At 42.6% G+C, this 22,101-nt stretch overlaps 2 protein-coding genes across 7 annotated transcripts in view; one reads left to right on the forward strand and one right to left on the reverse strand.

Moving 5' to 3' along the window:
* The window catches only part of GALK2 (galactokinase 2), a 35,344-nt gene extending 30,157 nt beyond the window's left edge, over positions 1 to 5,187 (reverse strand). For 3 of the 5 annotated variants that reach the window (XR_013538978.1, XM_078380998.1, XM_078380997.1), the window contains exons 1-4: positions 3,815 to 4,378; positions 2,943 to 3,031; positions 2,245 to 2,368; positions 924 to 1,014 (exon numbers count right to left, since the gene is read on the reverse strand). Coding sequence is in view for 4 of the 5 variants with exons in the window: in XM_078380998.1 (XP_078237124.1) it covers positions 924 to 1,014; positions 2,245 to 2,368; positions 2,943 to 3,031; positions 3,815 to 4,176 (666 nt within the window). In the remaining variant the exon portion in view is untranslated. Of the gene's footprint in view, positions 1 to 923; positions 1,015 to 2,244; positions 2,369 to 2,942; positions 3,032 to 3,814; positions 4,460 to 4,519 lie in introns of those variants that run through there. The other 2 variants (XM_072982100.2, XM_072982101.2) reach the window with 2 other exon arrangements.
* Positions 5,188 to 5,426: 239 nt separating this feature from the next.
* Positions 5,427 to 21,572, forward strand: COPS2 (COP9 signalosome subunit 2). 2 transcript variants are annotated; one of them, XM_020790110.3, is made up of 13 exons: positions 5,427 to 5,580; positions 10,798 to 10,911; positions 12,076 to 12,153; positions 13,615 to 13,740; positions 15,775 to 15,885; positions 15,983 to 16,060; positions 16,817 to 16,991; positions 18,069 to 18,247; positions 18,349 to 18,401; positions 18,752 to 18,849; positions 19,176 to 19,258; positions 19,844 to 19,902; positions 20,801 to 21,572. In XM_020790110.3, exons 1-13 carry the CDS (start codon positions 5,503 to 5,505, stop codon positions 20,943 to 20,945), a joined length of 1,377 nt encoding a protein of 458 aa, XP_020645769.1. In that variant the 5' UTR covers positions 5,427 to 5,502; the 3' UTR covers positions 20,946 to 21,572. The 2 variants fall into 2 exon arrangements, with proteins under 2 accessions (XP_020645769.1, XP_020645770.1); XM_020790111.3 differs by having other exon boundaries at positions 15,796 to 15,885.
* Positions 21,573 to 22,101: the final 529 nt, after the last annotated feature.

Genomic DNA, 22,101 nt, shown 5'->3' on the forward strand with positions numbered 1-22,101 from the left:
CCCAAGGTCTGTGGTGCAATTTCTTTCCAGCACGCTTCTACAGTGGTGCCTCACATGACTATGATAATTTGTTCCCCTGAAATCGCTGTACAGCGAAATCGTCATGCGAAAACAGTTTCCCCATCGGAATGCATTGAAAACTGGTTAATGCGTTCCTTTGGGGAAAATACCTCGTCGTCCAGCAAAGATCCTCCATAGGGCAGCCATTTTGTGAGCACCGATCAGCTGTTTTTAATCGCTGTCTTCCGAAGAATGGGTCCGGAAAACAGCGGGAAGCCATTTTGCAAACCCGATGATCAGCTGTAAAGATCGTCATCTTGCGAATAAACGGTCTGCGAAGCATGGACCAAATCGTCATGAAGCGGAATTTCCCCACTGAAATGCCTGTTTTGCGAATTGCTATAGCAATCGCAAAAAGTCATCGTCCTGCGGTTTTGTCGTTTAGCGGGGTCATCCTCATGCGGGGCATCACTGTATGTTTATATTTTTTCCCTATAGCAGGCACTAAACTTTCTCACACTGTAGGGCGGTCTCCCCAACTTCTCGGTTGCCGCAAGGGAAGTGCCTCCTTCGGTTGCTGGGCTATGGAAATCCAAAGAACCCAACTTCTAATCTGAACATAGACTCCTAAATAAGAAATGGAGTTCCGGGCCCTGCAGCAATTTCTTAATATGCTTCTACTTTCAAAAATCCATAGTAAAGCATGGCTTCACCAACTCTGAAAAGTCTAAAATGCAGGAGGAAAGGAGTGAACACAGCCATTTATAACTGAAACCAGCAATCATTCATGTGGGTTAATATATAAAAACGTATTTTTTGCAAAAAGAAAAAAAAAGACCCCCTTTCGTGTAATGTTGTACCTCTCAAGTACACTCGTCAAACCACGGAGCTTTCGAAAACGATTCATAACGAGCTTGCTTTACCTCAATTCCTTTGAATCCACAAAGGAAGTAGTTATGCCACAAAGGTTTTGCTTGGTTAATCTGAATGTTGTCGGCATTTGTATGGAAATCCCTGGAAAATGGAAACATACATGAAAAAAAGTCTTTCAGAAAATCCAAAGAGTTAGGGGGGTTTAACTAAGAAATATAAATAGCCTACAGCTGCCCTCTGCTGACAGAAGAGGACAACACATTTGCCAACATATTTCCAACAGAATGTTATTCCACCACTTCTGATTTCCCTGCCTCTTCCCCTGTTCCATGTTCCTCAGTGGCTTCCTGTTTTAATGTTTGAACATAATACATGCTTTTGCTGTATTAGTATTGTTTGATACATGAATTGGTGAATTCCAGTCCTCCCCCAGAACTACAAACTCCAAGATTCCAGTAAAACTGTTCCCAAATTGCTCTAACAGAGTAGAGTAGACATGCTTCATGAGTGAAGGAGGATCAGGTCCAAAGCCTGGTTGCATAATTTGTTCCCCAAGGGCACTCTGTGGAGAGGAAAATAACTTCCAGGCCAGGCCCAATATCTCCTGAGAGCCTGGACAGTTTTTCTGTGTTTTTTAAAAAATGTTTACAAGCAATGGCAATAAATGATACCGGGGGAAAAAAGAGAAAGGCTTCTCTGACGAAAAATCACTATTTGTGCTAGGAGCTCTTATTGCATGCCACAGAAAAGGATCTTGCAGTCAGCAGCTTCCCTCTCACCCTCAAAGAAGCACAGATTCCTTTTAAAAGCTCAAAAACCAAACAATAAGCAAAAAGGGGATGATTCCAGGGTATCGTTTGTTGCCCCGTGGAATGAACTGTCAAACCGCTGTCTGGCTTCTTTTGTTTTGCTTTGCTGTTAACTTCCTCAAACCCAAAGGCCTGGAAGAAAGTTTTGGGTTCTCAAGTAGCACACTGAATCCAGACACCCAACCTCACAAGCCTGGCAACTATGGCAGAGAACAAACTTGGGAACAAACACAGGAGTGAGGAAGGAGAAAACTGTTTGCAAAGAGCACCAAAATTTGACACCTTGATTGCAGCCTGGACATTGATTGGCAAAGCAATAATCCCATTACAATGTGGTCTGGAGTTGCTTAGCTCTTTGTGAGCTCATCTGCAGGAGATCTGGGGATCCAGCACTTCTTGAAAATGATTAATTAAGCCTGAACAGGAAACCCACCCCCACCCCCAAATCTCTCAGATTTAGTCCTGCAAGACATCGAGCAAATACCACTGATAAAATGTATGGTGAAATGGCTCTCTGTGTCTACAGAGATGATGATATAAGTAAAATAAATAGAATACATACGAGTACAAAGGGTTGGTATTAGCCAGATGGATATCTGGAGTGCTTAGAGGTTCAGCTGCTATAAGTATATCTTGCTCTATAGCCATCGGGAGAACAGCATAGCCACAGTAATCGATATGTTCACCTATCCAACCAAAGAGAAAAATCTATCAAAATAACAAGGAAAGCGGCCATACAATCTGTTTTGTAGGGAAAATTGTGCTTCCTGGAGCACAATGACTGGGGAGGGTAACAGCCTGATGGTTTGGAGAGCGGTTGCTAGGCCAAGAAAATGGGGCGTCAAAAGATAATAGTTTGTTTCTGCAGGAGGCAGCTTTGAGCCGGCCTTCCTACTCAGGTTTGGGTTGGCATGAAACTGCTGAACTCAATTATTTTGCTATTCAATTTCTTCTTTTTTAATTATCAGGAAAAGAAGGTGGGCCTATGCATGTTCCTGCCCCAGATGACAAAATTACTGGATCTCTGGTATCAGACTAGCCTAGGTACTAAACATTATGGCTTAAGCACAGGAGATGCCATGAGCTTTTCTGCCTGATCTCCTGGTATCTTAATATAGTACCTTTAAATGTGACCGTGCGGAAATCACAGAGACAGACCAAAGGAAGGGCTATGCCCGAAAGCAAACTTTTGTGTGACACTCGCACACAAGCAAGGCTTTATTGTAAACCGCCTACCGAATTCAAGTTGTTCCTAATTACCTATTAAGTTGACTCGTCCAGGTGCTCGAGCATAAAACTTGGGAGTGGATTTAAATTTAGTCATGAACGTCTTCTTCAGCTTCAGCAATCTGAAAAGCAGGTTGAGATGTTTAAGATGCAGCATCTTCAGCTAACCAGCAGACATTTCAAGAGTTAAGATGCAACAGGCACAAATCTTCAGGTTCAGCATGAACAGGCTCTAATTTTGCAGAAGAGGACTTTATTTCATCTACAGGAGTGCAGATTTATGTTTTCGGACGGGTGGTTCCAGACTTCCCCAGCCCATATGTATGTGTTCTGTGCCATCAAGTTAGAACTGACTTATAGTGGTCCTAATAGGGTTTTCAAAGTGAGTGAGATATTTAAGGAGTGGTTTTACCAGTTCCACTCCCCCAGTGAATTTCCATGGCTGAGCGGGGATTTGAACCTTCTTCTGCCTGAGTCACTCTATCCATGATTACACCATAAACAGAATCCAGCATATATGGCTATATGCCAGACAATATACATTATAGATAATCAATCATTAGAACAAGAGATTCCTTAGCTGCTGGAAACATCTTTGTGCACAGCAGAAACTTCCTCTTGCACTCACAAACCAACCAGCTGTGCCACCGATCTTCAGGGCTTAAGCGCAAGATTTCCTTTCGTTTCTGAACCAGAACCAAATAATAATAATTTAAAAAGTGCTTTGCATCACATCTTCTCCACGCCGGACCGTGCTTTCCACTCTCCCCAGCCAGCTACCGACCATGCCTTTTTCTCTGCCCTTTTCGCTGCGTGGCAGGAAGGGTTTAGGGGGTGGAAAGAAAAATGGCAGGAGACGAGACCAGGAGCTTGGGAGAGGGGGGGGAAAAACCCCAATCACGCACCTCGGTTCTTCCACGAGCTGGATCGAAATGGTAGGGGGGAAATCCGAAGCCATGCTTCCTGCTCCCTGCCCACAGTCAGGGGAATGCCAGCCGTGGGTTGGGGGCGGGTTGCTTTTCTTGCTCCAGCTGGCGGGCAAAGCTTGCAAAAGCGAAGATCCTGGAGCGCATCCACTTCCTCCTTCCTGGATTGGAGGGGGGAAAAGAGAAAGAAAGAGTAACGCTGGAAGCAACAGCCTTCCTCTTGCAGCCTGCACCGTTTCCCTCTTTTTCTTCTTCCCTTTTTCTTTCCCCCCTCCTTCTTTTCTCTCTCTTTCTTCTTTGCAAGAGCTGGTGACCCAAAACCACCCACCCCTCCTGATCATGAATAAAAACTCTTGCAAACTGCGATGCAGCGCAAGAAGCAGCGGCTGGAGGCAGCGCACACCCGGGCAGGGCGGTTTGGAAAGGGTTGGAGGAAGGAAGATACTTGATTGCAGGCTCTCGTTGGGTTCCTTCCGCAAGGGGAGAAAAATAAAACAAAACCTGCAAAAGAGGCGTGCAAGTTGCTTGGGAGAAAAATAAAACCTGCAAAAGAGGCGTGCAAGTTGCTTGGGAGAAAAATAAAATAAAACCTGCAAAAGAGGCGTGCAAGTTGCTTGGGAGAAAAATAAAATAAAACCTGCAAAAGAGGCGTGCAAGTTCCTTGGGAGAAAAATAAAATAAAACCTGCAAAATCGACATGCACGCGTCGGATTACTCCAATAATGGGCGGAAACGAGAGCTTTCCGTGGTTCCAACGAAGGCTCGGCATTCTTCCATTCATCCATCCATCCATCCATCCTTTCTTTCGTCGCCCTGTCGTCAAAGGGAAATAAATTCCCATTTATTAATGTAGGGAAGAAACTGGCCGAAGATGTAGCGACGGTTTCTAGCTCATTTGTCTATCAGCTAATAAAATATTGAAGGAGCCGTTGGTGCAACAGTGTGCTTGGAAGACGCAGACACACAAATAATGTCATGGTCTAATAAGAACAGCAGCCGGTTCTCCACCGCCTCCTCTACTAATAATGAAAAGAAGGAAGCAAGTCTTTCTAGGGGGGCTCTGCCTGCTCCATGCTGGTGCCTGAAAGCCATAAATTCTGATTTTCCTTATTTCTTTCTCCCTTGCAATGGTTCTTGGAAGGGGGGGGGCAATGGAGGCTGCCTCAGGTTTTGCATATTCTTAGCCAAGGAAGGGAGGAAAATGCTTTTGGCGGGGTTCGGCTCTCAAATATTTCTCCTCAGGATGGATGTTTAAACTTTTGGTTTGGGCCAACACGCCTGTGGGCTTCCATTTGTTCTCTCCGCTTAAAAAAGGTAAATAAAGAGAAAAGGCGCCGCTGGTTCGGTTGTGGAACAACCCAGTTAAGAAGCGCCTCCCAGGAGGCCTCGGTTGCTAAGGGGAGCCCGGTTGCTAAGCGCCAGGCTCCGGTGCAACCCCGATAAGGCTCCGCGTTCCGCACGTTTTTTTGTTCCCCGCTGAGGCGAGTACGGAACCTTTCGTTCCCCACCCGGCCGTCACGCGGAAGGGGCGGAGCCTCGAGCCCGCGGGGGCTTGTGGGAGGAAGGGGGAAAAAAAGACACCTTGTCTGGCGTCCCTGCCCTCCCCTCCCCTCCTGCGTCCTCCCCCTCCCCACCCCTCACGCCGCCGCCACTGCCGCCGAGCGCGCATGCGCGTGCCTCCTCCGGCCAAGATGTCTGACATGGAGGATGATTTCATGTGCGATGATGAGGAGGACTATGACCTGGTAAGGCCGGAGGGGAGGAAGGAGGGAAGGGGAGAGCAGGGGGGGGGCCTTCCCCTCCACCGAGGCGCCCCCCCTTCTCTGAGGGGGTCTCCACCTCTCTCTCTCTCTCCCTCCCCCTTCAGAGGCTCCCTTCGGGGGCAGTGACAGGGTCAGCCCCAGGGGCCTGAGGAGGTGGCTTGTGGGGGGGGAAAGGAGGGAGAGGGAGGGCCAGCTCCCCCCCAAGAAAGAGGGCAAGGTCGTGAGGGGGAAGGGTTTCAGGGTGACACCTCGGCCCCCCATAAGAGGAAAGGGAGGGAGGCCCCTCCATGAGGCCCCTGCCTTGGCTGCCCCAAAGGTCTGCAGGGCCCCCACCCACCTAAAAGCCCTCTTTCTCTGCCCGTTTTGGGGTGGAGGGAAGGGAAAGGAAAGGGTGTCAGGGCCAGAAGCCCTTGGAAGGGGTGGGGTGGGGGGGCTTTGCATTGCACCCCTGCCTGCCCCTGCCTGGAGATACAGGTCGAGGCCGGGAGGCAGAAGGGGTTGGTGGACATAGACAATCCCAGACCCAGGATGATGCTGGAAGCCCCAGCCTCAAGAGGGCTGGCATCCTCATCAGTTTATGGGGAAGATTCCTATGACAGGTCACGCTTTCTCCGCCACCTGTCGTTTGAATCCGCAAGGCAGTTGGAACATCTTGGTGGGTAACCTGGCCTTTCTCGTAGGATTGCTCATAAACAGGTCCAAACCCACTTCTAAGTTCAAACATAGGATGCAGGGGAAAAAACAGGACATGTTGTAGAAACCCTCCCCCTCATCATCATTATCATCATCATCTCAGAACTTTAGAGGTGGAAGAGGGCCCCTCAAGATCATAGAGTCCAGCCCCCATCAAGGAGGCACAGTGGGGCATCAAACTCCTGACCTCTGAGCTATCGAACCATCTGAAAAACCCGGTTATTAATACAGTAATTGTGTGCTATCAAGTCCATTCTGATTTATGGCAACCCTTTCCAGGGTTTTCCAGGTAGACAATACTCCCAAGTGGTTCCCCGTTCCCTAATTCTGGGGGTTCCCTGGGACTGTGCAGCTCACCCAAAGCCACCCGGCTTAGCTCTTCTTTCCCTGGAGGCACAGCAGGGGAACCCAAACTCCCAACCTCCGGCTCTGCAGCCAGAGACCTAAACCACTGAGCTGTCCAGCAGTTCATCAGCCCTCACAGACACGTGCCTCCAATTTTTGGACTCCTGTCTATAGCTTTTCTACACTGTCCAGGAAAGGGAGGTGCTCAGCCTGAAGAAGTGGGATTTTCTCCATGAAAGCTTGCGGTTTGTTTTGTTTTGTTTTTTAGTGGTCCAATAAAACGGATTGCCCACTCTTACATTTGTGTAATCTCAGGGACACAGCCTTTTCCTTATTCTTCCTGGACAATAGAAAATGTTGGTGTGTTTGTGTGTTTATGGGCTGCAGAGCTTAAGAAACAGTGAGGAGCGGAGATGGAAAGGGAGAACCAGTCCCTTGATTTGGTAGGTGTGGGGCTGCCTGAAGACGTAAAGTGGGGAGTAAAGGATGGTGGAAGAATTTTGTCCACAAGCAAAATAGGGTGTACTGGAAAAGTGGCTTGAAATTCAGAAACATGGGTGGCGAAAACCTGTATTTAGGCCACTACAATATGAATGGACATGTTTTTGAGTCCTGCAGGAGTATTCTCCAGGCTGGCTATCCTGATGGATTGGAGCAATACAAAAAATTCCAAGTACTCTCTTGGTCAGATGTTAAGACTGTTTGTGGTGCTTTCTCCTCTCTATCTTCCCTCTTATGACAACTTTTGGTGTGTGTGTAATTTTCATTTTAAATCACTATGCTTGTATATATTTTTAAAGGAAATGGGTGCTTTTAATTGGACAACGGTCTTAGTTTAATAATTTTGCTGTTTGACAAACTAGTGAGGATGTTGAGGGGCATTGTACATCTTTTAAGCTAAGAACATTCCTAGTTTTTAGACCAGAATGTTTTGTCTAATAATTTATTCTGATTAGTTGTGGTTGTAAGATCAATATAAGGGAAACAGTTTTAAAAATCATAAAATTCATGCCTGAAGTTGTTTGGTATACACTTGGTAGAGCACGAGATAGTTATGAGTCACTTTTCTAAGGGACTTGGTGGTTCCAGGTAAATGTGGATAGTATCACACTGATGATGGTAAAAAATCAAAATCTTTTTTTTTAGTAGTGCCTATTTGCAATGCATACACTGTTGGTTCATGTAATTTCTTCAACTAAAGGAATATTATTATTGTTGAATGTTTTATTTCAAAAAGGAATGTTTTACTGAAACTTTTACTTGGCTTGACAATGCAGATCAGTAGTGATGGTGGTCTGTAGTCTAATTACACAGAGGGAGGAAAAGTCTTCTAGCGATGCATCTGAACCAGGCAAAAAGTTTATATCAAATAAAACTTATCCATCTCTGCGGTGCCACAAGACTCTATGGGTTTGTCTGGTTTTTCTGCAATAAGAGTTTTGAAGCACTGAAAAAGGTTGTGGGGGGGGTATGCTGGATAAATCCTAAGAGGGATACTGGCACCCTTATTTTGAGGAACGGCCGGGTTTCAAGCTGGAATATGTTTTCCATTTTCAGGGTACAGGTTTTATAGGCAAGCTTCCCCCGGGGTCAGAAGGGGCTAGATTATCCCTAGGGTTTTCCTTCCAGCTCTTTCCAGTTCAAAGATTATTAGTATCTGGAGGACACGAAAGAGCAACATTTCTAGAGAATACTAGCATAGAAAAATCAGGTATAGATTATATTAAACTAGGCAGATGACTAATCTGTCTCGTTCTTGTACGTACATATCATACTGCAAGTAAGGTTTTTGTCAGCTGATAGTTTATTTGCAAATATATTTCTGTAACATCAAAATAAACACAGATATTATTGCTTATGATTTAAAGGCCTGACAGGTGTTTGGTTCTGTTTTGAAATGCTTTTGTAGCATAAGAAATCAGATTTTACTTTTCCATGCCAGTGGTTTAGAACTATTAAAAACATTTTTAAGTGAATTGAAGCTCTCTCAGGGACTGTATTGATGTAAAATATATAAATATACAAATCATCCTGTTACCATAAAATCTTCCTGGTAGGTTTTCTGTTACTATGGGTAGATTTGAAGAGGGTAAATGGGGAAACACATCAATATTCTAAATTTGCATAAAGGAACAAATTTAGGGAGAAATGCCACCAATCCTATCCACCTTCACGACGTGGGTTAATATTCTCAACCCACAACGTGGGTGGCCAAGCGGCATTGGACTGTGACTGTCGCAAACCTTTAGCTTCGCGTTGATGGCCTGACCTGATGGGAGTTGTGCTTCCAGCCTCATTGGAAGGGTCTCGCTCTGTGCATAAGAGTGTCAGAACAGGGGGGACTGGCGCAGGCATATATGTGCATAGATTCTTTTGATGAGCAGGACAACCAGAACTAGTTGTCTTGGGACACGCTGGCGCAGGATAGCATTCTGCAACCTGTTACAGCGTGAACCTGCTTATAGGATAAGAACCTTAATGTGTTGAACTGTGGTGTTGGGTGGCAACTGTGTAAAGACCTAAAAGGCCACTAGTTAACTGTGGCACTGGTGTTGGGAAGCTGGCTGCCGGCTTATGTGCTCAACATAAGTGTAGAGGCAGTATGAACCCAGGAGCAAAGTACAGTAGAGTACAACCATTGAAAAGTAATATGTACATTTCTCCTCTCCGCTCTTAGTAGAAATGAATTGGCTAATGCTCTGTGTGTGAGTGCCTGCACAAACATTAATGGCCGCGAAGGGGGCGGAATTGGGGTACTTTAAGTTGAGAATATCTGCCTTCTGTTGGATCATGTGTTGTTCTTTAAAAATGGTACATTTTCAATCCACCAAAACCTCTTTTGGTGTCTGCACCTGCTTGTGAAAATACAGCCTACAGTTGTCCTTAGTCTTATACTTTTAATGAAAGGTACTTTTTGGAATAAATGCCACATTTTAAAGTATTATGAAAGGAGGCCCCACAGTAACTCCTGAGAGGTCTAAGGATGCGGAAGTGAACTGTACATTAGTTTATACAGTGGTGCCTTGCATTACGACATTAATTCATTCCAGCGAAATCGCTGTAGAACGAAAACGTCGTAATGCAATTTTTAAAAGCCCATAGAAATGCATTAAAACCAGATTAATGTGTTCCTAGGGGCTTGAAACTCACTGTCCAGTGAAGATCCTCCATAGCGCGGCCATTTTCGCTGCCTGTGCAGCGAGGAATCCATGTGAAAACACAGCGGGCGGCCATTTTGAAACTGCCGATCAGCTGAACCGATCATCGCAAAGCGAAATTCCCCCATAGGGAACATCGTTTTGCGATCGCTTTTGCAATCGCAAAAACATCAATGTCAAGCGATTTCATCATCAAATGGAGCGCCCGTCTTGCGGGGCACCACTGTATATTCATAACCCCCCAGGTAAGAGTCATAGATCGAAAGAACCTGAAAATATATTCTTGAGCTCCGTCTCCAGTCTTCACTGCTTTCATAAGGAATCATTTATAAAACATATGTATGTTTTAGGGTTGCACATCTCAGGAAATGGTCGCAGCTCAGTATTATTATTATGTGTGATCAGTTTTGGGGGGAGGTACCCTGTTTCCCCTAAAATAAGCCCTCATCTGAAAATAAGCCCTAGGATGATTTTTCAAGATGCTTGTAGTATAAGCCCCACCCCAAAAATAAGACCCAGTTAAGTGAAACCCCGCCCTCCACCCTTGTGCAGCAACCAGAATAAAATGACATGACTGTATTTGAATAAACATAGTTTGTTGTACAGGAAAAAAATAAAACATCCCCTGAAAATAATGTGTTTTTGGACCAAAAAATTAATATAAGACCCTGTCTCATTTTCGGAGAAACACAGTATATAAAAATGTCAATGAGAAGCTCTTTTGCTGGCCTAGACCACTGGTTGGGTTACTCAGGAGTTTTGGACTGCAACTCCCAGAAGCCTTCACCACCAGCTGTCCTGACTGGGGTTTCTGGGAGTTGCAGTTCAAAAGCATCAAAGTAACAAAGGTTAAGAACCACTGGCCTAGACCATGGCAGGTTAAATGGATGTCTTTTAATTTTTAACCTCTCTTTTATCTCGCTGTTATCCAATATTGCTTGGCATTTAATGCTTTTTAAAGGCATGTATTTTCTTTTCTTTTTATCCCTCATAAAAATAAAAGGAATATTCTGAAGACAGTAACTCTGAGCCAAATGTCGATTTGGAAAATCAGTACTACAATTCAAAAGCCCTGAAGGAGGATGACCCCAAAGCAGCGCTGAGCAGTTTTCAAAAGGTTTGCCACGTTTATTTCTTTTCTATATATTGATGCATGTATTGCAGTTGAACGTTTTGCTTTGGGTCTTTGGCCCAGCATAGATGGAAGACGCCCCCAAGCCCTTAGGGCGTTATTCACCCTGTTCCAGCTTTGATTCCGGTTAGGGTTAGCATTGGGTTATGGTCTTATTGCCGGAAGGCCTGCTATGGTTTCTGTTTCTTCCCTCTGGCTCATGAAGGGAGGTGATGTTAGTCTCAGATAAAATAGCTTTCTCCCCCCCCCCCCCCCGCTTTTTTCAGTTAGTTTTTGAATGTTTATTGTTATGGAATACTGGTGGTTTGTTTAATCTTGGAGAATGTCCATTAATATTATCCCATATTTTAAACATTGTCTCGTAACTGTTGGCATATCATGTTGGAATGTCGTATAGTTCATTGTATAAATGCTGTCATTTTTAAGCTTTCTTCATCATGAAAAAGCAGCTACTGATGCTCTTGGTACCAAACCATGGTTTAAATTCAGTTTGCAAAGTGTGGCTTGTTTTAACCACCATCATTGTTAATATCAGTACAGACATATTACTAATTGGATTTATTTCTTAAGCTGAAAAGGAGTAAAGCATGTGAGATTGCTTGGCATAATTTCCATCCCTCGTTAATAAATTAAGTAGCATTATATCTGTGTTGGGCCTGAAAGATCAAGTACTGTATTCTTACTATGGCAGGTATTTAGTGAGCATTTGCTGTTTTGAAACATTGCATTTGGTTTCAGTTACCCACTGTGAATATTAATAATTTCTCAGTTGCATTTGCTCTTCCTATCTCTTTATAAACTGCTAAAGGAGTGCTAGTCTCTGTTGCACACATGAGGGAGGAAATTATGCTTTCCTTGAAACGTCCTTAAGGGTTTTTTTTTTCAATCTTCAAAAATATTATTTCTCTGTAATTCAAATCCCATAACAGCTTCATATCAAATGCCCAATAATAGCTTCAGAATTCTTGAATGGGCGATGTTAGGGTTGCAGTAACATGAGAAGCATTATGTTGGATTGGATTTTTATACAGCCTACTGTATTTAGGAAAAAACTGTGGAAGCCTTAAATAGCCTTCAGGATAGCTTTTTATTAAGCCTTCCAATATCAAGAGGTAGAAAAGCAATTATTTTTCACCCTTTTATTTTTAGGTTTTGGAGCTTGAAGGGGAAAAGGGAGAGTGGGGGTTCAAAGCATTAAAACAGATGATAAAAATAAACTTCAAATTGGTAAGATGCATGCCATTTTTCTTTGATTATCCTCCTATTAATTTGGTCCTGCTGTCAAAATGTAATGTTTCTGCCTCTTTGTTTACATGTAACCAAAAGATGCTAGATTGTTAAAATGGTCTTAATCTTGCTACAGTTGCTACTAGGTTGCTTAATAATTGTGGATTCTGATACATTTCTTGTAACAATTGCCATTTTTTAAAAAAAAGTTAGCAGTAAAGGGATTGATATAATCTTCCAGAGAAAATAAAGTTTATATAGGAAATGATCGTTATTTACTGGATATCCTAATGTAGTGTACTCTAAATCTTAGAAATAAATACTCTGTACATATGGAACATATTTTCAGCATTCTCAAGAGTTCACTATGTTCCAGATAGGAAGATATGCTACACGCTGAAGCTGCATTAGACACAGCACAAAACTGACTTATATGTGTCATAAATGAAGGTTCACGCCCGGCCGCTCTTCCCTCCCATCTCCATCCTTGATCATAGAGAGGAGATGTAGAAGTTTTCACTTTGGTTTTTAACTGATCTCAACTCACTGTTATGTAAATGTTTTGCAAACTAGGGTTACTCTTGTCTATGATTCACTGAAAAAAAGCCAGCCTCATAAAATGAAGTTTTATGTCGGTTTGTTTCGGTCATTGATACTTAAGGTTTATCTCATATAGAACTGCTGGAGAATTCCGTGGGTTTAGGTATCGAGCTGTGGAGCCAGAGGTTGGGAGTTCAATTCCCCCCACGGTGCCTTCTTGACAAGGGCTGGACTTGATGATCCCATAGGGTCCCTTTCAGCTTTGCAGTTCTAAGATTATTATTATCTCTGTTTAGGCTTTGCACTAAAATCTAGTTCATTGAAAATGGAAAGGACAGCTGCTTTTTTTTTATAGTCAATAGGAGAGGTGTTGCAAGCTTCATGCTCATACTTTGATATTAAGCTAATGTTATACCAGCAGCAGTTCCTCTAAAAAACATTTCTTTGAGAATCCTAAATCAGTCCTGGTCTGTTAGCCGCAATTAATTTTACCTGTTCCAAATGAATGGCCAATGTCTGCTTCTAAACTGCAAATCTTCATTTGATCATGTCATGTACCTAAAAATCAGCTGTGTGTAATTGGCCAAAATCCTTGCTTAGTATAGTAAAAACAAACTAGGCCCATGGAATCAATGAGGATTTAGTAAGTCGACCCCTCCATAGGTTGTACAGATTTCTACAGACCTAGTCAGACCGCAACCTACTATGCTAAGGTACATTGCAGTTAGTCCATTTGAATCAAGGGAACTCATAGAGGAATCGACTCACCAAATTGCCATTGATTCCACTGGGCCTACTCTAGTATGATTTATCATGTTAACCAGCAGGATTTGGGCTACTGTCTTTTAAATATTGCTAGGTAGACTCATCTTCCTATGTGAAATGCTTCTGTGTTATACATGTTTTCTTTTCCATTTGCAGACTAATTTTCCTGAAATGATGAACAGATATAAACAGCTATTGACCTACATACGGAGTGCAGTAACAAGGAACTATTCTGAAAAATCCATCAATTCTATTCTTGATTATATTTCTACTTCCAAGCAGGTTAGATTATCCCTCCTTCCAAATTCTTGACTTAGAAACATTTTGAAGTTCATATATGAGAAAAATGGCAAAAGTTAGTCTTGTACCATCATTGTAGTGAACAATCTTCCTCAGCATAATATTCAGGAAACGATTACGGTAACTCCCAAATTCCTGCCCTCACTACCAGAGATTAGGAGAGCGCATTTATGCTGCGTAGGTGCAAATGAAGTGGGAAAATACCCCATCGAAACTAGGTTGCCTGACCCCTCTCTATAGACTCCCACTTACAGGAGCCACTTGCTCAAGAGTCGACCTGTTCCAGGAAAAGGCCCAGAGTGAAATGCACTGGAGTGTGGCAATTCCTCACTGTGCCATATGGACAGGATTTAGCAGACACTGGCGCATGTGTTTTAAACTGTGCTGAAACTAAGTGAGAGAATCTGGGAGTCCTAGCAGGATTCTGTTATACCTCAAACAGTTTCAGCAAGAGAATAAAACACTGTTGAAACCTTTATAAGCATCCTCTCTAGCATCTTTTAAATTCTTTGTAGGCATCTTCTCCAGCTCAGATGTTTATATCTCTGACCATCCCCTGGGAAGACCTTCTCAACAGCATAGAATTAGGCAGAAAATACTGTATACCTTTCTCCTGGAGGATTCTAGGAGTTGATATCCTAAAAAACAGTTTTTTTCTATGCTGTGAGAATTGGCAAAAGGCATGTTTTCAGAGCGAGGGTTATCTAATTTTTATACTTATGTAAAGGCCAGCTTAAAAATAAATTAATAATATAATATAATATAAATCTGTGTTTTATAGCATGATAAACAAAATAACAAGGCCAAACAATCCAGTCTGGATGCATTCTGGAGCAAGTGGCTTTAGACAGCCTTTTTGCAACCCTTTATTCGCAGTGTGAGTTTCTTCTTCTGCGCCAATTCATATTGCAAATTAGTACAACCCATTTCAAACTCTCATGGGATGATTCTCCAGTTCGTGGGGAGGAAGCTCCAGCAGTCTTTGTATACAACTGTTCTAGTCTAGGTTGTTAAATGCAAATTGTGAAACTCGAAAGGTCCTAACATTGCTTCCATTGTACTGTTTTGTGTAGTTAGACGTATTTTTAAATATTGGATTGATGTGTTTGTTTTATTAAAAGTACTGGTGATATATTTTGTGAATTGTCCCCTGTACCTCCCCCCAACTCAGTATTGCTGTAGTGCTAGTGTTCAAAAACACTGAACTTTGAAATATTACTGCCCTCTTAGTCTAAGCATGAGTCAGATTTTGAGGTCCCTACACAGTAGAATTACTTCTAAAAGCTGGATTTCACAGATAACTTGAGTTTTATCACTGACCACCTGCCTGACTTGAGGCTAGAAAGTGGGAAGCCTCCATGGCCCCCTGCAAAAGGTGTTTGGGGCTCTCACTCCTCAGCCCCAGAATTGATCCAGGAGTAGGCATGATACTAGAATTTGAATAGAAACCCAGCCCCTTTGGGAAAATTAATATTTTTACTCCTCTAGCAGCAAAATGGCCCGAGCAGCTGTGAATGCCAGTTTAGGAGTTGTAAGTTTGTCTTTCCAAGATTAAAAAGAAAACTCCTGGCATCTTTTTTCCTTTTATTCCCAGGGCTTGTCTGTCACGATGCTTTATAGTTAGGTTTTTATAGAAACAGCACAGCAAGTTTGGTGAGGGCCAGAAGGAAGGAGGCCATAGCTTCGTTCTCCTAAGAAGCCAGCAGAACCCACAGCTATGAGAGGCCAAGTGAGGGTTACTCAGGAGTAATTCCTGAGAGGAGGTGTAGGACACATCTAATCGTGAAGCAGAACTGAAAAAGATGGCGGAAATCCAGGTCACATGGGTCTTAATTTGTCGTTTGTGGGTTTTTTTCATCACTGACCCAAAAAAAGCTATGTTTGTCTTTGTGGATTACAGTGTATAAGCTGCCAATGTTTTAAATTGTCTAAAGTGTTATATAGTTCATAGTTGCATTTGGAGTATGTTCACATTGACTATATTAACAGGCACAAATTTGCTGTTTACAATTATAGAATTCTGATTTTTTATGTCAGATGGATTTGCTCCAGGAATTTTATGAGACAACGCTTGAAGCGCTGAAAGATGCTAAGAATGATAGGTTGTGGTTTAAGACAAACACCAAGGTAAAACGGGCAGTTTGGGTTTTATTTTGTGTCGTAAAAACATTTCTGTGCGCGCTTTTGATGTGTTTTCGTAAAACGGTAATCTTTTTCTTTACAGCTTGGCAAATTATATTTAGAACGCGAAGAGTACGGAAAGCTACAGAAGATTTTGCGCCAGCTCCATCAGTCATGTCAGGTGCAAGGCCCTCAGATTTTCTAAACTGTTTTCAAAACATGGGATTGGAATGGCCCTTGTGCATACCATGGGGATTAAGTGTGCATTTTCAGGATGCGTAAACAGCAATGCCCCTTTTGATCCATAGACTATATATAGCCAGGACTGCACAGGCTGGCTCTTCTCCCAGGAGGCGCAGTGTGTGTGGGGGGGGTGAACGCTCACCCTCTGGCTCCACAGCCAACTCACTGAGCTATCCAACCAGCATGTTCCGAAATGACTGTGCATGAATTCTATTAATCATCTTTTGGTATGAATATTCATGGATGATAAGAAATAAGGTATCTAAAATCCTACCCCAGAAGAGTTTTAAAATACCTACTCCACGAGGGAAGAGGTTTTGTGAAGCTTTTAAGACTAGGTGATGCGGAGGGGGCTCTGTAGGCAAACTTGAAAAGATGTCCCACAGTTGTTCCTTACAACAGAAAAGTCCCTCCCTTCAGTGCTAAAAAATCTCATTTCCTGTGAAGACAAAAGACACTCCTTCTCTCTTTCTCTCTGTACAGCTGTCTGTGGGTAGGTGCCACCAAAATTGTTCCAAATCTTTTGTTAGCTCAGCACCAAAACATCACAAAACACCCATAGCATTTTCTTGCCATGGACCGAAATACTTGTTACAACTTAAGATTTGACATTATTTAATCTCCGCTCCCACAGAGGGAAAAGAGAGAAGGCGCTCTGTTTCACAGCGTGTATTCTATATTGCTTTTTTCATAGACTGACGATGGAGAAGATGACCTTAAAAAAGGCACCCAACTATTGGAAATATATGCTTTGGAAATCCAAATGTATACAGCACAGAAAAATAACAAAAAACTTAAAGCACTATATGAACAGTCCTTGCACATCAAGTCCGCCATCCCTCATCCACTGATCATGGGGGTCATCAGAGGTAAGTGTTGTTTAAAGGTTGGGGATCAGGCCGTTGTGTGGTTGCAACTTTCGTCTTGTTGACTCACAGTCATGTCAAAGTCTTCATAATGGGTGTTTGTACTGAATTGTTTTTCGCTTAATTCTGTGACACAAGAGAATTGGAACAGTTTGGATTTCTGAGAGAGGAAGGCAAAAAGATGGGGTTGTGTTATGTGCTTGCACGTTTCCTGATCAAGGCAGTACAGCCAGCTATTGAATTTGTGCGCTTTGGAATTGTATGTTTGCATTTTGCATTTCCTGATATCATCATACAGTGGTGCCTCACTTAACGGGCGCTCCGTTTAGCGACGAAACTGCATAGTGACAAAGATTTTTGCGATCGCAAAAGTGATCACATTGCGATGTTTTAAATTGTTTTTTTTCCTGCTTTGCGATGATCGGGTCCCTGTTTCACTTACCGATCATCGCAAAGCGATGATTTTTTAACAGCTGATCGGCGGTTCCAAAATGGCCGCCGGGTAAAAAAAATGGCCGCCCGCTGTGTTTAGGGACGGATTCCTCGCTTAAGAGGCAGCGAAAATGGCCACCGTATGGAGGATCTTCGCTTTAAGGTCAGTTTTTTGCCCATAGGAACACATTAAATAGGTTTTAATGCGTTTCTATGGGCTTTTTAAAATCGCATAGCGACGAAATCGCTTAGCAGCAATTTTTGCTGCACAGATTAACGTCACTATGCAAGGCACCACTGTATTTTTTAAAAATCTCTGCATAGACCACAGATAAAATATTTCAGTGCTTCGAAGTTTATAATTTAGAGGAAATCTTTCTGAATAAATGAATGTATTTATAGCCAGTCTGTTGATGTAACAACTGAAGGTTTGCCCCTGGGTGGAAATGTTCTATAGTCACATTTGAATATCGCAGATGCTGCTGCCTTTTCCTATGTTTGCCCTTTCTCAGCATTACCAGAGAAAACGCTATTTCTAAAACTCTCCAGCTGGCTCTTGCACAGGAGTACAGCCTGCCGAATGGAACCTTTTCGTCTCTGTGGCGGCTGTAGATCAGCCCCATTTAAGTCTGCCTTTTTCTTTTCCAGAATGTGGTGGTAAAATGCACCTTAGGGAAGGTGAGTTTGAAAAGGCACATACTGATTTCTTTGAGGCATTCAAGAATTATGATGAATCAGGGAGTCCGAGAAGAACCACGTGTTTAAAATATTTGGTCCTCGCGAACATGCTGATGAAGTCGGGAATAAATCCATTTGACTCTCAGGAGGTAGAGTTGTCGGTTTCTTCCTCTTTTTTTATTAAGGCAACTAGCATAAATATTTTTAACAGTATCTAAACATACTTTCTGTTGCTTCTTGTCCTATGCAGGCAAAACCGTACAAAAATGATCCGGAGATTTTAGCAATGACGAATTTAGTAAGGTAAGAGTTCTTTCCCGAACAGACAGGGCTAGGAGCAAGGTTTGATCTAAATCAGTTACAAATACTCATGTTTTGCAGAAACAGACTTCAGATGGCTGCTGAATGGCCATCAGAAATGAAATGCAGTTTCCAAGTTACATCAGCTGTTTAGCAGACTTACCTTGCATCTTATACTACAGCTCGTCCCGCTCTTCCTTTTTTTCCCCTCTGCTCCTTCTTTTCGCTTCTCCCTCCATGCCCAGCGCCTTTAGTTATGAGATTCATTTCTGTTTGCTTCATGAAAATTTGAGGTCCTTATGTCTGCTTCCTTTCCCAATTGATCAGGTAGTAATTCTGTTTCTCTCTTGAAGTGCCTATCAGAATAATGACATCACTGAATTTGAGAAGATTCTGAAGACAAACCACAGTAACATCATGGATGATCCCTTCATAAGAGAACACATTGAAGGTACAGTTGGGCAAAGAAGCCCTTGATCTTGTGTTTTTCCAGCAACCCGCAGATGGTTTCTCCTTGCCCGTGTCTGCAGTTTGTGGAGACATGCTTTTCATACTGAAAGGATGATAAAAATGTAATTGGTACCATAATTTCTAGTGGAAAAGGCTGAATAAAGTGGTTTCTCTCTCTCTCTCTGCTTCTCTCTCTCTTAACTTCATTCTTGATGTCTTGACATAAAAGGTTATAGTAGCAATTGGATATGTATTTAAAAGTCTGTGTTTGTTCAGACTGCTGGTAGTTCTACATGTAGTAACCATTTTGCTTCTGTTCTCTTCCAGAACTTTTGCGAAACATCAGAACACAAGTGCTTATAAAATTAATTAAGCCTTACACAAGAATACATATTCCTTTTATTTCTAAGGTACTGAAATACTGTCTGCTGAGGGTTTTGTCTCACAGCATTTGGCAAAAGAGAAGGAAAATGGTGCATGTTGATAATCTTTTTTTGAATCAATAATTTGATGGATGGATGGATGGATGGGTGGATGGATAGATGGATGGGTGGGTGGATGGATGGATGGATGGATGGATGGATGGATGGATGGATGGATGGATGGATGGATGGATGGATGGATGGATTGATTGATTGATTGATTGATTGATTGATTGATTGATTGGATTTCTGTCCCACCCATCTACTCTTAGGTGATTTGAGCTATAGGTGCACTTCTGACAGGAGTAAGAGATTTCTTTGGGAAACTGTCTGTGTCTTCTTAGTGGCTGCCAATAAAGGCCATCTGCTGATCGATCGTTCACAAATGCATCACCCATCATACTTGGTGATCTGATGGGTGTGAAAATGATATGACTGAAATAATGTGATCTTTAGATCGTAGAAATCAACTATCTTTAAATAAGAAAGCAAGCCACAAACTAGCTTACCCTCGAAAGCAAAATCGGACCCTCAACGGCTGTTTTTCCCCCCTTTCTTTTTCCCCTCCTCTAGGAGTTAAACATAGATGTATCTGACGTGGAGAGCTTGCTTGTGCAGTGTATACTCGATAAGTGAGTATATTTCCTTTCTTTTTTAAAAAATACAAATCTTTCCAAGAAATTGGTTGTAGGGAATAAACAACACATACAGTTGTCTCCATGAAAATGCTGTTGGTTTGAGTTGTAAGAAAAAACAAAATGTGCTGATAGACACTATCTAGGTTTGTTAGGCTGGCATTCTGTGAAAGAAGAGAAGTTCAGAAATAAGTTTGGCTATGATTTTGCAGATGCTCAGGAACTTTGGTTGATTCTGCAAAACAAACAGATAACGTGTCTGGTTTTAGTGCCTCCGAACTGACATGATAAACCTTGCAGTCTGAAATGATTTTATTTCACTCAGTAATTAGCATTCATGCCAGGGCTGATCAGAACACACTGCTCATTACACAATACAGTAAATGGAGCAAATAGTTTTCAAAGTTCTCACCATGTTCTTCATGATGGGAACCTAGAGCACACGCAACACACTCCCTTAGAGGGCGCATGCTCTTCTGTGTTGACTGTGGCCTGGGGATGACATAAGTAGCAATCTCCTCGTTGCATTCAGAAGTTTTGGAGTGCACCACAGGCTTCCACTTGCCTCGTGGGAACACTTTCCCCCTTCTTCAAGATGGCCACAGAGCACGATTACATTGGCTAAATGTGGCCATCTTCAAATCAGAGTTTGCAAGCTGTCATTTTTTAACAAGGTATAGTTAGCATAAATATTAAGGCAGACCTAGTACTGGAGTAGAGTGTGCTTCAGAAGGAGAAAGGGGAACGCAGGCTTATGTGAGCGCTTATTTACCCATCTCCTTGCCTTAGAATTTGGGGACCCTAGAGAACGCTACATTAGTTTGTGTTGTTTTGCATTTTGAGACATATTGAAACACTTGTGTTTCTTTATTTTATTTTATTTTTCTTATTTTAGCACTATTCATGGCCGAATCGATCAAGTCAATCAACTCCTTGAGCTAGATCATCAGAAGAGGGGTGGAGCACGATATACTGCATTAGATAAATGGACCAACCAACTAAATTCTCTCAACCAGGCCGTAGTCAGCAAACTGGCTTAACCAAGAACAGGCTCTTGCAAACGTCCTTCAGACCACAGTGCAGTGATGTAAACCTTAAGAACTGGGAATGGCAAAACTACTGTCGGTTGGTGTGCCCTGAAATTATTGGAGTTAATGGCGGAAGTGCTTTTTTGATCAGCTGGTTTGTGTTTTGCTGCTGCATTTATCCCAAGAAAAACAGCTTTAATCTCCAGAAGAAAACCAAAATGCCATGGGATTTATGCTGTATTGCCATCTTGCCCTCACCATGCAACATCCTAATAACCTGTCAAGGGGCAACTAATGACCAGAGAGAAGGTTTTGTTTGTCATGATTTTAAAATACACTGACACGTCCTGTTGGTTTAAATTTAAACATATTTTACCTGCAGAAAAAAAAATCTCTCACACAAAAAAATAACCTGCAATAACTTGAAACGCATACCCTTTGGAACACTTCCTTTTTTTTCTCATGTATAAATCGAAATGTTTGCTGCATTTTGCAGAGATGTCAATTCTCCAAAAATGTGTCCGTATCTTTCTGTACCTGCAGTGTAGTAAAGGTTTAGAAGAAACCCCGTAATTATGGTGGCATACTGTCACTTAGGTTTCAAGCAGCAAAAATAAACAGTGCAGTTCAGAAATGGTAGTTTCCGGTCCTTTGTGTTGTTTTTTTCTCTCTCCCTCCTGATGTTCCGGTTTTATTTAAGAGAATCAGGAAGACCATTGCTGCCTTTTGCTTGCATTTTGACAGCCCTCTGTGGAGCCATGGATGACGTGCGGGGGGGGGGGGCAGCCTCGGTCTGTTAAAGGGGCCTGCGGGATGCTTGTCCTTAGTTCGAATCTCGCACGATTCGGGTGACTGGGTGACATTAATATTTACACTCATGGTGTAACTGCAGGGAAAAGTGTTCCCTTGACTTTGAATTGTGCAAGGGTGTTTTGAGTTGTGTTGTACAGGTCAATTTTATGGGTTGGATAGAGTTCATTTAATAGTTCTGCTCACTTGGAGCCCTTTCTCTCGCCGACGGTTTTCTTGAGGCACCTCAGAAGCCAACCCGTTCGCCTTTGTTTTAGATGAACCCTGGGCCCCGCTCCACTGACCGAGGGGCCCAGAGTGCCCACTTGAACTTCGGTCGTTTTCCTTTGCCAGGTAAAAGAAAAGCTAGCGTTTGTGT

Source organism: Pogona vitticeps, chromosome 12 (genome assembly GCF_051106095.1).
Source record: "Pogona vitticeps strain Pit_001003342236 chromosome 12, PviZW2.1, whole genome shotgun sequence".
Taxonomy (NCBI): domain Eukaryota; kingdom Metazoa; phylum Chordata; class Lepidosauria; order Squamata; family Agamidae; genus Pogona; species Pogona vitticeps.